This window comes from Cercospora beticola, chromosome 5, assembly GCF_033473495.1.
Source record: "Cercospora beticola chromosome 5, complete sequence".
Classification (NCBI taxonomy): domain Eukaryota; kingdom Fungi; phylum Ascomycota; class Dothideomycetes; order Mycosphaerellales; family Mycosphaerellaceae; genus Cercospora; species Cercospora beticola.
The window spans coordinates 1,787,935-1,802,277 of record NC_088939.1 but is presented as its reverse complement, the minus strand read 5'-3'; the positions used below and the strand labels follow the sequence as shown (position 1 = coordinate 1,802,277).

Here is a 14,343-nt window from a genome sequence, read left to right as displayed (position 1 = left end):
CGGACCGTTCACTGGCCATAGGTCTTACAAGATCAAGGTAAGTCGCAAATAAATGGCAAAAAAGCAAACTATCTAACTCCCAAAGGGAGTCCTCTTCTCCATCCGCGCCTCGTACAGATAATGCTCCCGAAGGAGATCACCGTCCTTGCGCAGAACTTCGTCCCATCTCTTTGCTCGCCGCTCAGCTCGCCGCTCAGCTCGACGCTTCGCTTTGAGACGCTTCACCCACTAGGTGAGAGCGCTGAAACATCCGTAACTCATTGCGGCCTCCATAGTTATGGTACAGGGGCGATACAAGTATCTTATGCTCAAAGTCGAAAATGTTTCTGAGAGAGAAAGGGAAGAGAAGAAGAGCGAGAAAGAGAGAAGTTTTATGCTTGCCAGGACACGTATTGTGGCCAGAACAGCGCTCGAGGTCTCACAGCCAGTCAATTGCAGCGACAGAAGTGATGTCCAGGTACCAAGGACAAGATGCGTGGCAAGCCATTCGGATCGTCGAACAAGAGATTCGGAACTTGTACGATTGGTGAAAGATTTCTGGTAACTTTGGATTTTGAGGGTCTCACGACACCTATACCAGTCCAAGCATGTAGGCGATGAAACTTCCGAGCAGCGACCCAAAGGCGTCAAATTGGGGGAACGCCGGGGATGCCAGAACACGTATCGTCTTGCAATCAGATCTTGGGCGGAGCGAAGCATTTCGGTTCGTGAAATTGAGGCCGGAAAGGACAGATCTGGATTAAGCGGGCAGCCTCGGAGAGTCAAGGTTTCTGAGCCAACTCATGCTTACAGGTCATACCTGAAGCGGCTACCTAGGTCTTACGGCCGATGGTGGATGAAGGGTTGCGATGCACGAGGTTGTGAGGTTGTGAGGGGATGGAAAGACTGTGAGCCGACAGCGTCCCAGCGGAACTCCGCTCTCATTCACGTGATGCGCTCTTGGCAGAAGTATGTTTCCACCGAGACGCGCGCTGAACAACCACTCCTCTCCTACCTCACCTCCTATGTGTCGTCGGCTGTCATTGAGTTCAATGACAATTCGCATTCGTTCCGATCCAGAAGACTGAGTACGATGTTTCCAAGACCGGGCACCTCGAGATGACACTGCAGTCCTCTGCTCACCAGCGTGTTGCCACGTCCGATGGAGAGGAGGGTTCGTCGCGAGTGCTGTTGACGGATCGTCTCCTGCACAATGGAGGATTTCTTCTCTTTGGACATTTCACTTTCTCAAATTTATTTGTCACGGCCGCACGATCGGCTTTGCGTCAAAAGATCACCGAAGCAGTCCGCGCGGAGTACAGCAGCTTATACTTTTGCAGCGCAACTCAAGACTGGGCCCAGGATAGCATACCACTGCTGTACACAAGATCTGGTACTTGACTCGAGCTCCACGTGGATGAGCTCGCGATGCTCTGTGCTACATCCGCCGTTCTGTTGTGGTACAGTATCGCAAAGCTGAATGGGCTTACTGTGTCTTGAAGCTGCAGATGCTCCAATCATGCACGACTACGATGTGGCGTCCGTGGTGGAAGCCTACTGTACGGACGCATGTAGGTCCCCACTTCTGCACATATAATCGTCCAACGTAGCAACAAGATATCATGGAACTCTGCCCGGATCTCCAACTCGCGCATTCCATCAACTTCGTTCTACGAACACAAACATGCAGTCGTCATCTTCCAGATACAATCTGAGGCGAAGTCACCAGAACGAGGAGTTCGATGCAGGAAGCAATAAGCGACGAAAGAACCCCACCACAGCATCGAACTCCACCAAACGTGGTCACCGACTCTTGCAGAACGTGGTCGATGAACTTGCAGTTCAATCGCCAGACACACCTTGTTTTGCCATTGCTCGGAGCGATGTTGCAGCCTTCGAGGACATTACATTCGGACGCCTAGCTAATGCAGTCAACAGAACTGCGCAATGGCTCAAAAGAACTATCAGTCCCAAGCCCGGGATGGTCCTGGCATTTCTAGGGCCTTCTGATATCCGCTATCCGCTGTTCGTTCTGGCGACAAACAAGCTTGGAATGGTTGCTTTCTTGCCTTCCCCGCACAACCCTACAAGGATTCAAAGTGAGCTGCTGAAGGCGACGAAATGCTCGCACCTACTCTGCGCGGAATCGAAGAGGGAAACTGCAGCAGAGATTGTTGCGGGACTCTCCTCTGTGAATCGTGCGTTCTCGGCTGCAATAGCTGTGCCTGAGGTCCAGGAACTCCTTGATCCAGCGCCTGCGGCCCTCGAAACAGTCAGCCAAAGTTGGAAACAACACAAGGACAAGCCATTCGTGATCCTCCACACATCTGGGACCACTGGCACGCCCAAACCTATTGCGCTCCCGCACAGCTATTACGTCTATGAGGATACGAGCCATGCCCCTGTATATCAAGACGCAATGACGACCAAGGCCTTCCCAGCCGGAGCAAGGTGTTTGTGTCTCGCGCCCATGTAAGTCTTTTTCCATTGAACTTTGTACCATACTGAATTCAAACGTAGGTGGCATGCTGGCGGAATCTTCTTCTCGCTCATGAAGCCTGTCCTGAGTGGCATTATCTCCCTCATACCACCTAGCGGACTACCGGTTACTCCAGACCTGATCGAGGCATGCGTGCAAGCTACGAAAGTCGACATTTTACATTCTCCGCCAGCCATTGTGGCCGGATTGGTGGCCGAAGAAAGATTTCACGGACTTCTGCGAGACTTGCCGAACATCCAGATTGGAAGTGGACCAATGCGGAAATCGAGCGGTGACCAGATGCTGAGCATCAATCCAAAGGTGAATCACTTCTTTGGCTCGACTGAAACCTACCTTTTACCCCTTCTCCCACTGGAAGACCCTGTTGCAGACTGGCAATATCATCGACTACATCCATTGAGTGGTGCCAGATTTGAGCCAGTAGATGATGGACTGTTCGAATTGGTGATCCAGAAGCTCGAGGGTACTGCACAGCCATGCTTTGCCGTGTATCACGATGTGACTACGTTTCACACAAAAGATGTCTTGTCTCCGCATCCTTCCAAGCGAGGTCTGTGGAAGTTTGAATGTCGCTTGGACGACGTGATCACTTTCGACACGGGCGAGAAACTGGTTGCTAGTAAGATAGAGTCCACGATTATCGGCATTCCTGAGGTCAAAGCTGCTCTGGTTGTTGGTCAAGGTAGAGCTCAGCCTGCTCTCTTGATCGAGCTGGAAAATTCCACAGATAGCTCTGAGGTTCTGGACATGGTTTGGGCAACCGTTTCCGAGCTCAATGCCACTGCCCCCTCTTATGGACAAATATCAAAAGACAGGATTGCAGTTGCCAAGCAGCCCTTCACGAAGACACCCAAGGGTACTGTCAAGAGGCGTGAGACCGAAGTCTCTCTTCAAGCTGAGATTGATAGTTTGTATCGACAGTCTCAAACCGCCCCAGGCCTGCGAATTGTGCAAGATACAGCCTCTCTGTCCGACGTCTCGAATTTCGTCAGCGCGGTTCAAGCAGACGTGATGGGTACAGAACTTCGCAAAGATGACGATGTACTGGCAGCTGGGATGGACTCACTGCAGGTGGCACGTCTTGTGCGGGAGCTCAATAAAGTTCTCGCGGCGTCTACCGAACAAGCAGCCAGTCTGCCTCGCATCACACCCGCAACACTTTACTCACATCGATCTGCCAACGCGCTCGCGGAAACCATACACACCGATCTCTGTGCCTTACATGCAGGACATCGGCACAAGGGAGGTCGACATGCGGGAAGCCACGATCACGATTCCCACGGCCATCTGCTCGGCAAGCATAGTCGCAAACTACCCAAACAACGCAACCGCCGCAAATTAGATGCCACGTTGCACTCAATGCATCATACAGTCCTTACGGGCTCTACAGGAAATCTCGGGCCACATATTCTGCATCGTCTGATTCGTACAGAACAGGTAAAGCGGATTGTATGTCTGAATCGAGCACAGAATGCGCGCGAGCAGTTCCTGGTGTCGTTTCCAGATGACAAGTCGCATATGCACAAAGTGCGCTTCCTATCAACGTCGAATCTGAATGCTCCCAATCTCGGCTTGCCTCAGAAAGATTTCGAAGACCTGGTACAGAACACAACCACTCTGATCCATAATGCGTGGCCAGTCAACTTCCACCTCCCTCTACTCGACGCCAAGAGCGACATCAAAGCCACATCCTCGATGGAAACGCTAGACGCTCACGTTGACGGATTGAGCTCGCTTATCAACTTCATCGCTGCCGGCAATAAACATCCTCAACTCGTCTTTGTCTCCAGCCTATCAGCCGTGATTCGCCACCACGACCCAGTCTCCAAGAAGATACCCGAAACAATTATCACTGACCCGGCCGCTCCCGAATCTGGAGGCTACGCTCAAAGCAAATGGATGGCGGAACAACTTCTGCACTCCGCAGTCCAAGCCCACACGATTCGCAAAGTCAAGATTATCCGACCTGGACAGATCGCCGGCCCGTTGCCTGATAGTAGCGTCTCTGATGGCTCACCAGGAGGACTCTGGAGTCGCGATCAAGCTCTTCCAAGCTTGATTCAAAGCTCTATGGCGATGGGCGTCTTGCCAGACAGCCTTGGAGAGAAGAACCGTGTCAGATGGGTTCCAGTCAATACGTGCGCGAGAGTCATTGTGGAGATCGCAGAAGAGACTTCACGCGCAGTGGTGGCGGGAGCCGTCAACGGAGGCGAAGCGGACGAAGTCAAAGTGTATAACGTCACGAATCATACACCGCCTGCAGAAGGAAAGGAAAGCCGGGAACTTACGTGGACCGATGACATTCTGCCAATTATGCAACAGCATGCCAAATCTTATCGGCCGGACACACTACAGGAAGCCGTCTCGATGAGAGACTGGATTGATCGCGTGGAGGAATTTGGGCCCAAGCCTGAAAATCCAGCTTACAGACTGCTGCATTTCTACGAGGAATTGATTGATTCTGAAGAGGATCAGGGACTGGGAGCAAGGATAGCTACCGAGAGAGCCACATCAAAGAGCAAAACGTTGGCAGACTTGGGACCTGTGCAGAAGGAGTGGATGGAATACTGGCTGAGGAGCTGGGAAGAGGTAAATTCGCTGTCATAAATCAAGGTGCATGCCTCTACTATGCAAGGAAGCGCAAGGCCCAAGAAAGTGAGGGCCTTGCGCTCAGTCATCGCCCAACCCGGACGAGTCAACAGTTGAATGCATATCATGTGCTTTGGAGGCTCTTCTCAGTCATCTTGCTCCTTGAACTGGCTGCTTGGCATCACAGCGATCAATCTCTTTGTCTTCACAGAATCGTTTACAATGCATTTATCTATACGCTCACCAAAATCCTTATACACGCACAAGAAGAATACAACGCAACGTCGTTCTTTACGGGAGGCAGATCGGCTGGAAGTCCCAACATCGACCTCTATGCTATGTCCTCTCCTACCTCCTAGCTCCAGAGCAAATCACTATGCTGCGACCTTCACGCGCGATTGCGACGTTCACCATATGTCAGCCGGCCAGTGAAACGACTGGCAGTGATGGGACAATGTCTTTGTCCCTGTATCTCCTCCTCTTTGAGGATAAAAGTCGTACCAGATCGCCATCTCGATCCAAATTTCTCTTTACAATCACAACCGAACACAGAGAGAACCACGGACAGAATGCCTACGCAAACAGAATTCCTCTCAAATCCTGGCCTGGTGCCACAAACTACGACCGCAGACTGCATGATTTGCCATGACCAAGCCGTGAGTCCTGTGACAACGAGCGGGTGCGAGTGCCGGGTCACATACTGTCGACAGTGCATCCTAGATTGGTATACAGGTGGCGGGAACAAATGTCCGACTTGCCGAGTTGAGGTATATTCACTAGACACGAGCGACTCCGACTCCGAATCCGACTCCGATTCGGACGATTCGGACATAGAAGATGGAGCCCCTAGGTTCAGAGCTCCTAGGTTCGGCCTGAATGTCACAATCGCGAATGGCGAGGGAGATGAGATGTTCTACCTCCTCCGAGACAATCCTTGGGACCTAGATAACGACGAAGCGGTAGAGTCTATCAGGAATTTCCGCTCATCCTCCATCGACGCCGAAATGCCCATCGATCAGCGCTCCCATAGACCTGCTTTGCGTCAAAGCTTACCTGCTGGTCGACTACCTGCTAGCCGATGCCAACGTATTCTACCAGGAGCAACTCGAAAGCGCGCTAGAATCCTCTCAGGCAACTAAGCAGGATTTCTGCTTGATGATACAAGAGCTCGGCGTTATCATCGAGATGTACGATGGCGACACAATGAGCTATGAAGAACTCTACGACAACCTGCTTATGAGCGTGTTGGGCCAATTGAGTTCGATGTCGGGGGTCTTCTTAGAGATGTGGAATGCGCGCCACAACAACCGCGAGATGGACCTGGACCCTATTCAGCGCTACTTACAAGACATCGTCGAGGAGCTAGCGGAAGAAGGTGAGCGCATCTACTACCGGTTGAACTGGAATGATTTGTAAAAGGCTGGTCTTTGGTGCTTGATGGGAGTTGGTAGTTGCATTGTCTGTGAATAGAACCTGAATGTTTTCTAGCATGAGCCTTCACAAAATATTTGTACCTCTGAAACCACATTAAAATGCCGAGCGCACGTCCAATGATATTTGCGTCGATGATCAAAGACATCGTGCAGGGTCTAGACCCGCCTCGCGTTTCCTCGACCAGAAACTCCCATGCTCATTCCTCTGCTCCAGAGCGAGCAGAGGGTTCCGGTCCGTTTCCACCCAACAACCAGAACGGATCGCCCATGATTTCCGCAAGCAATGCGAACACCGGGTCTCCTGTGACCTTCGTGGTGATGACGATATTTTGAAACTCCTCCAGGAAATCCATCTTGTTGATGAGGAACGGCAGCTTAGCCTTGACGAACTCCTCGTCTGCCCAGGCGCGCGTCAATGCTAAGCGTTTCTCAGTGGTAATTCCAGCGTTCTCGAGCTCCCGAAACTTCGCGCAAGTAGCATTCAGGATGCGGTTTCGCTCTGCATCAACCACTTCCTCCAGGACCTCGCGATGCGTTTCAGGGCGATCTTGCTTCGTGCCATAGGGATTGACTTGCTGCTCGCCACCCCATTTGTACTTGCTAGAGGGCTTGTCTTCCTCTTTGATGTGCCCAGTGGTTCCGTGCTGGGCCACGGACAGGAACGAGCAGCCATCGTGAACGGACACATTGCCAACATGTTCAGCGATTCCGGCGAGGAGGGGCCTCTCACGCGGACGACTGTTAAGAGGCGTGTCTGCCGCTTGCCACAGTATTGTGTGGGTCAATTCCACGACATCGGGGATCTTTTTGCCGAAGAGCTTCTTCAGTTGACCTGCTTCGCGCTTGCGCAGATTATCGAAGATAGCTTTGCAACGCATACTGAAGGCCCAGTAATCGAACTTCAGGTAGACTTCGTCAGCTTCCATGCTCTGCTGGATTGTCTGCAACAATTCGACTGATGTTAGATGGGTCACTGGTGCCTTCTTCATGGTCTCAGCATCTTTGTACAACGAAGCATAGAACGCACTGTAGCCATTCAATCCACTGGCCACCAGATCTGCGCCATGAGCCAGACGTCGTGCAAACGCTGATGGAGACTGCAATCTCTTCAGTTTAGTGGCAATGGTGGACTTCCCAGGCAGTCCAGGTCGAAGAGCAGCGTTTCGAGCAAAGGCGCTGGCAGGCACTCCGATGGACAGGTCAAAATGCCGGGCATAGCCGGCAAGGCTGTCGGCCTCGCGTACGTAGAGTCCAGCCATATTTTGACTGGCTATCAGAGTTTCCATGTCAGCCCATTCACCCTGGAGCAAGTCAATACGTCGAGCTGCCCGATAGAGATAAGCCAAGCCCAGTACAGCTGCATGGTCGACTTCACCACTTTCGCCTTCAGATGAATTGATCGACGAGATGCAATGACCGACTCTCACATGGCATAGGCGGAAACCTGCGAACAAAGGCAAGTGCTTCAGCAAATCCTCTGGGTTTCGATCCGATGGCCACGGGTAGGTCCCCACCAGTCCTTGATAAAGAGCGGCATCCATTCCTGGAATGGTACCATTCTGACGGCCCGCTGCAAAGATCTCTCGAGCATGCTGATCTCCGAGGCGTTCAGCCATGCGCTCGTAACCCTTGTATCGAGTTTCGTAGGAGCTCCGGTCAAGGGATTCCCGGACAATCTCATCGCCAAGATGAATCTGACCAGCGAGTGCAGGCAAAGCATCCACTATCACCTGACACTGTGCTACAGTGCTGCGGACAGTCAGCTCATGTGTTGATGCAGTGCAAGAGTCGCCCATACTTACCGAATTGGAATCGGCCCTCCTCCACGACACATCTGGAGCAGGTCGTCGGTGAAAGAGTCGAGCCAAAATCCTTTCACGTCTCCGTTGTAAGGTTCATCGCCAAGTACCGTTGCCATGTGACGCAGGATCGGCTCGCATTGACGCAGAGCATCGGCGAACGGCTGGCGGTTGTAGCGGACATTGCTGTATTTGGGATTGTGCACCGCCATGATGCATGTTCTGAAGTCTTGAAGGACGGTCCAGGCAGAGATGCAGAGTAGCTCAGCTGCATCGCTTGTGGCGCGGATGTTGGTTTTGTTCATGAACAGTGTGACAGTGCCGCGGCGGCCCATGGTTGTCTCAATGCCGAGAAAATCGGATATCTCGTCGTAGGAAATCTCTGGTCCGTTGTCGATTGGCTCAAGACCCCAAGTGATGTGCTCCATAAAAATGAACGCAGTTTGGGTCAGCTCAACTGCGGCCAGGAATGAGATTTTGCCGTCGTAAAAGTCACGCCAAACGGATTGCAGATGGTTTCGGATCTCTCGAATGTCTTCGAACATACACCAGACAGACATAGCAGCCTTGGACTCTCCGTCCTCTTCCAACTCCGGCGTGCTCGGTGGCTGCTCTGATTTCTTGCCGCCTTTCTTCGACGTGACCGACAAATTCTGCAGCCGGTCGGAAGGTTCTTCGAGCTCCAAGGTCTCGAATATGTTCTTCTTAACTGATTCTGCAGGCTTGCTCCCAGTGGACTTGCTGTTACTGCCGGTGGAGTGGCCGCTGTTCTTTGGCTGCTCAATATCCAGAGCCTTCAACAAGGTCCTCACCTCCTCCAGGACAGAGATGAAATGACGGTGAGACTCATTCGTCGAGGTAAACTTGCCGTCCGTGGTATTGACCTCCAGCTGTCCATAGAAATCCGCGCAGCGCTGGCGACCTCGGATTACATCTTCGATGACCAGTAAGATTGATATTGGGACCTTGGATTTCGGCTTGGCAAGACTGATAATCTTCGCCAGGCGAATGAGGGTCTTCGTTGTCAATGGACTCGGCAAGTTCATGACGTTGCCGCTCCGCTCGGTGATGCGCTGTGCTTGCTGGCTGAGCCATCTGATGATTTTCGCAGTGCCCAACTTGTAGCGAGTGTAGTGATCCGCAAGCGGCGAGGGCTCCATGATTGTGTTCCTTGAGGCTTGCGCAAGCAGAAGCGCGTTCGACGGTGCGGCGGCGTTTTGGAGAGATTGGTGTTTGCTTGTGACCAGGCGGCGGGAGCTGGGTGGGGAGTGGGGAGTGGGGGTGGACGGCAGCCTGCAGCCTGTGACACCAACAGCAAGCGCGCGATAGACGCGTCGGGAAGTGAACGGGCAGGAGCGACAACTGACCCTGCTTCGTTAGCTTCAGCGTCAGCTTCACTTCGCAAGCGTGCCCGCAAGAGCACCAGAATTGGCAAGCAGGCCTTTTGCGAATGGCACGGCCGTCGATTTGTTCGAATACATCTACCTACAGTCATGCAGTTCCGCGAATGCTCTTCTTCACTCGAACTCCAAATACACCAAAGGCGTCGTGTATCCGGACCCAACTGTACTTTCCCGCCATTGCTGCGTCCAGCTGAGATAGATCCCTTTCTCGCTCGCGACTCCAGGTCCGCTGGGCAGCAAAGCTGGATGCGCCTGCAAAGAGTATCCGCCTACAATATCATGATCCCCATCCTGCCCAACAAAGAGCTTTTGTGGCTCAGCCCATGGTCCTTCGGGAGAAGGAGAGGCTGTAATGTAGAATGTCGCGCTACCGCCATCGAGTCCCACAGATTGTCCAATCCAGATGAAGCGAGAGAAGTAAGAGCTGTAATAAAAGGTTCCCTGCCCTCCGAGACCGGCGTTGGGAATCACGTAGGTTGATTGTAGGTCCCTTGCCTCAGCAATTGTTGAATACGACGTGCTGTTGAAGAACTTTGGCGCGGCTGTGGAAACTGTAGAAGTATTGAAAACAGGTGAAGAGTTGGTCCAAGTCTGAGTGGACGCCTGATAGTACTGGTATGCCGTTCGGTCCTCTATCCGATCTGGCGAGACGCGTGCCAGCGTTGTCTCACGATCGGCTGTCTGGCCATAGAGGTAGGCCATATTGTCGTGTATCATCGATCCATAGCGACCGTATCCTATGGCATTCTCGCCATAGAAAGATGTGGAGATGATCTCCACTTCGGGAAGAGCATTCGCGTCCGCTGAGGGTGTGTATGTTTCCTTGTACAGACGGTACAAAGGATTGATGGTGATGCCGTTATTGACTCCGCGCAATTGCTGGTTGGGAATCCATGTGTAGGCAACGGCGCTGCCATCACTTCCTTGTTGTGAGATCAGAGGTGGCTGGTCCGGCCAAACCACATATCGAGTCCCGTCTTCGCACGCTCCAGAGTCAGGGCACTGAGTATCTTGGAGTGGGTAGTAGGCTGGCATGGTCAATGTGTTTCCGCCATACATTTGTAAAATCGAATTGCTGCCATTTGATCCGGCGCCCACTGGTCCGGGTGCCAATAGTGGACCTCCACTTGGACTCAAATTTGTCCATGCCGCGCTGTTGGTCATCATTGGCATTGCGATTGGCTTGCCGGTCTGAGCGTCGTAGCCTTGAGTGTCCCTGCAAGTCCAGAGCACTCTGTCACCAATACGTGCTGATCCACAAGAGTCTCTAGTCAATGCCGGGTCTGTGACATTAGCAACATATATCGCTGTCTTCATGATCGGTACTGTCGTGGTCGTGTTTCCAGCGGTTAGGCTGTTCTGTGGAAGTGGAAGAGCAAGCGCCGGCGCTGCCAATGCGAGAAAAGTGAAAGCCATTCTCATGGTCCGTACTGGGTTCCATAGTTGACGAGTTGCTCTCTGGTCCATGCCGTACGAAGTGCGTGGGTGTCAACCAGTGACGTGAATGTCGTAGCGTTTGTGTCGTGTCAGCGAGTGTGGTGTTGGGTCCGAAGTGTCAACGTTCTGTGTGCCGTTGCTGTGTCGAGTCCCGGACCCGAATTTCTGTGACTTTCAAAGTAGGAACGAACGTTGAAGCTAGAAGTAAGCAAGTAAAGAACGATAGTAAGAATGTAACACGCAGCTGGAAAGAGCGACGGGCGAGAACAAGAAGCACGAATTTACGAAAACGAATGCATTCGGGCGACTACAATACCTCATATAGCTGGAATCTCCTGAAGCATTGCGTACCACGCACGGCGATTGAGCGACTGACCAATGCATGCCGAGCGGCGCAGGAGGAATGTAGAAGTGGTCAGGCCGCGCGCGAGGCGAATTCTGCTGTGCATGAGAGGCAGGCAAGAGCGCTTCCACATTGTAACATTGAGGCGAGTGTCTCAGATATTGCAATGTGTAGTCGAGGAGGGTAAAGCGTCAAACCCCTGCGCCGGACTTGAAAGTCTTGGGTTTTGGTGGCCGAATTTCAAGCCGCAAAGCTCCGAACAGTATTGCGCCTGAGGCAGCGACAGAATCTCAAAAGTAATTTGCGTGCGGCGTGCGGCGATGGAGGGGTCAGTAGTGAAGAAGGACTGGAGGGAGTAGTTCATGCATCGAAGCATGCGTAGAGTGTCAGCACTGCCAGATGCCGGTATTGAGTCATTCGGCGCTCACATGCAAGACAAGCCGCCGCCTCTCGCGATCCCGTGATGGGCCGTCGGTCATTCACGCGGTGGAGGTTCATGCACGCGGTGAAAGGAGCAGATGATTGCTGTGCACACTTTGGTGCTGCTGTTCACCAGGCAGTGATAATCATCGTTGGTGCAAACCGGAGGCAAATTCCAGTCATCCGTCGCAGCTTCACCTCCCTTTCATCTCGGATTTCTCTCTCCTCCTGTACGCCTGCACGTCATCTGGAGTGCCGGAAGCTGTCCAGCTCTCCAAGTGGCTGCGCGCGCGGTGTGCCTGAGGAGCTATCCGCCGCAGCTCACACGCCCACGACACGATCCTCCAGCAGCAGCAGCAGCAGCGCACCGACGAGGCAGCGCGCGACTCAGGCCGGTTGCATACTGCGTCTCGACATCCACTGCGCTTCACCGCCGGCGCTGGAGCGGCAGTGGCAGCAGGTGGCAGAACATCGCTCTTCCAAGGTGTGTAAGTTTGGCCTGGCCAATTACGTATCCCCTCCTAAGCCTTGTCTTTTTGCCGAAGCTGGTCTTTTCTGCGTGCTCCTGCCACACGAGCAGCCAGCGGCAGCTCCAGCAGCAATCCTCTTGCCTCTTCGACTCCTCCACCACAACACCTCCAACTCTCCACTCCGCCCCGAGGTCGCTTGCTCGCACACGCAGCTGAGCGGCGACGGGGGTACTATGCATGCCACTAACAGTGAGACCAGCACTCACTGCCTCACTGCTCACGCGAAGTGAGGCAAATGGAGTTTCCTTTGCTTTCGTCACTGGGACTCTACGCAGCTGACATACGCGGAGACGGTAAGGACACGCCATACACCAGTGCAGCACCTGGATGGCCTCCACTAACACGGCGCGTCTGCAGGCAACTGCCTCTTCAACGCCCTGTCCGACCAGCTGTATGGTCACCAAAATGAACACGCCGCCATTCGCTCGCGTGTCATCGATTACATGCGTGAGCATGCCGACTACTACAAACAGTTCATTGACGTGAACCCCGGCGGAGGCATTCGACGCAACCCCAAACGCAAAAATGCCGGCTCCTACTCCTCGCCTGCTTCCTTCCAACCTCCCTCCCCCGCCGACATCGACCGAGTCTTCGAGAACCACCTCGCCTCCATGGCCCGTGGTGGCACGTATGGTGACAACATGGAGATTGTAGCCTTCTCATCGGCAATGGGCTACGACGTGAAGATCTATCAACGTGATTACGCGTTTATGGTGTCGGGTGGCAGTGATGGTGAAGGCGACACTTCTCGACCCGTAGCACACATTGCCTACCACACGTGGGAACACTACTCGTCGATACGAAACCTCGATGGGCCTCATACGGGCATGCCCAACGTGCAGGTCAAGGTACTGTCACCCGAGGAAGAGGCAAAACAGAGAGAAGTCCTGTCGAAGACGTCACCAGTGCTTCCATGGATGATCGATGTGGTTTCCAAGTCGTTACCCTTTTTGGCAGATAAGGTCACCATTAAGAGAGCTCTCGAAGCGACAAAGGGTAATATTGATTTGGCGGTGAACAATCTGCTCGACGCGGACGAGCAAGGCAGCACTTCGTCGCAAGTCGAGAGCTCCAGTGTAGAGCGTGACCATGACAGTGATGATGACACGCATGACGGCCCCAACAAGAAGCAGGATCGACGTATGAGCAGAGCTTCGCGAGCACACAAGGAGAGGACTCGTGACCCCAAGCATGCTCTCTCGACTCTCATCAACCACGACGGCAGCGAAGAATCCTTTGGCAGTTTCGCCTCAGAGACGTCCACACAACCAGACGCCATGCCTCGCTCATCAAGCACTCAACCAACCTCGACCGATGGCAACGACGTGTCGCCCAACGTGAAGACCACATCTCTTTCACAAGACGCGTCCACCACGACCGCGGCGCCCGCCAAGCCGCCCATTAGAATCAAGCTGTTACCGCCGAAACCGCCGCCCGGCAAGACTTCACAAAAGCAGTCCGGTCCACGTGTTTCAGCACGAGACAAGAAGGACATGCAGAAGCAAGCCCAAAAGAAGGCCCGCAAAGAGCGGCATCAAGCTGAAGCCGATTCTGCAAAGCAAGAATCAGCGGCATCAGTGGGCTTGGCGTTACGTGCCAAAGGTATGACCGAGACACCGCCGGTCGAGCCGCTGCGGACTCTCTTCATTTGAAAGCGGCATCCTCTCCATTCTTTGCGACTTTGCATCTTACGAGCCTGCTTGCTGCGGAAGATACCCATTCTGTTGTTTCATGTCGGAGCGAAACATAGCACTTGCATTCTTGATCATAGCGACGGAGTCACACACAAACAACCACAGCATAGGGAAAAATATGGCGTTCATTGAGGGAGAAAATGGGTTTCGTTGACGATACTGGGTGGTGGTGCAGTCTGAGACACCACTGGTGCTCTGAAGGGCTCAGTCGCCGGT

The 14,343-nt window shown here is 53.2% G+C and overlaps 5 protein-coding genes across 5 annotated transcripts; 3 read left to right on the top strand and 2 right to left on the bottom strand.

Moving 5' to 3' along the window:
* Positions 1 to 1,663: 1,663 nt before the first annotated feature.
* RHO25_007972 (uncharacterized protein) lies at positions 1,664 to 5,086 on the top strand (the record flags this gene model as incomplete). The annotated part of the gene is made up of 2 exons (XM_023600133.2): positions 1,664 to 2,451; positions 2,500 to 5,086. 2 exons carry the CDS (start codon positions 1,664 to 1,666, stop codon positions 5,084 to 5,086), a joined length of 3,375 nt encoding a protein of 1,124 aa, XP_023449662.1.
* Positions 5,087 to 5,713: 627 nt separating this feature from the next.
* Positions 5,714 to 6,484, top strand: RHO25_007971 (uncharacterized protein; the record flags this gene model as incomplete). The annotated part of the gene is made up of 2 exons (XM_065603006.1): positions 5,714 to 5,724; positions 6,088 to 6,484. 2 exons carry the CDS (start codon positions 5,714 to 5,716, stop codon positions 6,482 to 6,484), a joined length of 408 nt encoding a protein of 135 aa, XP_065459078.1.
* Positions 6,485 to 6,698: 214 nt separating this feature from the next.
* Positions 6,699 to 9,460, bottom strand: RHO25_007970 (uncharacterized protein; the record flags this gene model as incomplete). The annotated part of the gene is made up of 2 exons (XM_023600132.1): positions 6,699 to 8,250; positions 8,304 to 9,460. The coding sequence occupies 2 exons, from the start codon at positions 9,458 to 9,460 to the stop codon at positions 6,699 to 6,701; spliced, it is 2,709 nt and encodes a 902-aa protein (XP_023449411.1).
* A 357-nt stretch (positions 9,461 to 9,817) lies between these two features.
* RHO25_007969 (uncharacterized protein) lies at positions 9,818 to 11,125 on the bottom strand (the record flags this gene model as incomplete). The annotated part of the gene is made up of 1 exon (XM_023600131.2): positions 9,818 to 11,125. One exon carries the CDS (start codon positions 11,123 to 11,125, stop codon positions 9,818 to 9,820), a length of 1,308 nt encoding a protein of 435 aa, XP_023449509.2.
* A 1,543-nt stretch (positions 11,126 to 12,668) lies between these two features.
* RHO25_007968 (uncharacterized protein) lies at positions 12,669 to 14,085 on the top strand (the record flags this gene model as incomplete). The annotated part of the gene is made up of 2 exons (XM_023600130.2): positions 12,669 to 12,726; positions 12,791 to 14,085. 2 exons carry the CDS (start codon positions 12,669 to 12,671, stop codon positions 14,083 to 14,085), a joined length of 1,353 nt encoding a protein of 450 aa, XP_023449514.1.
* Positions 14,086 to 14,343: the final 258 nt, after the last annotated feature.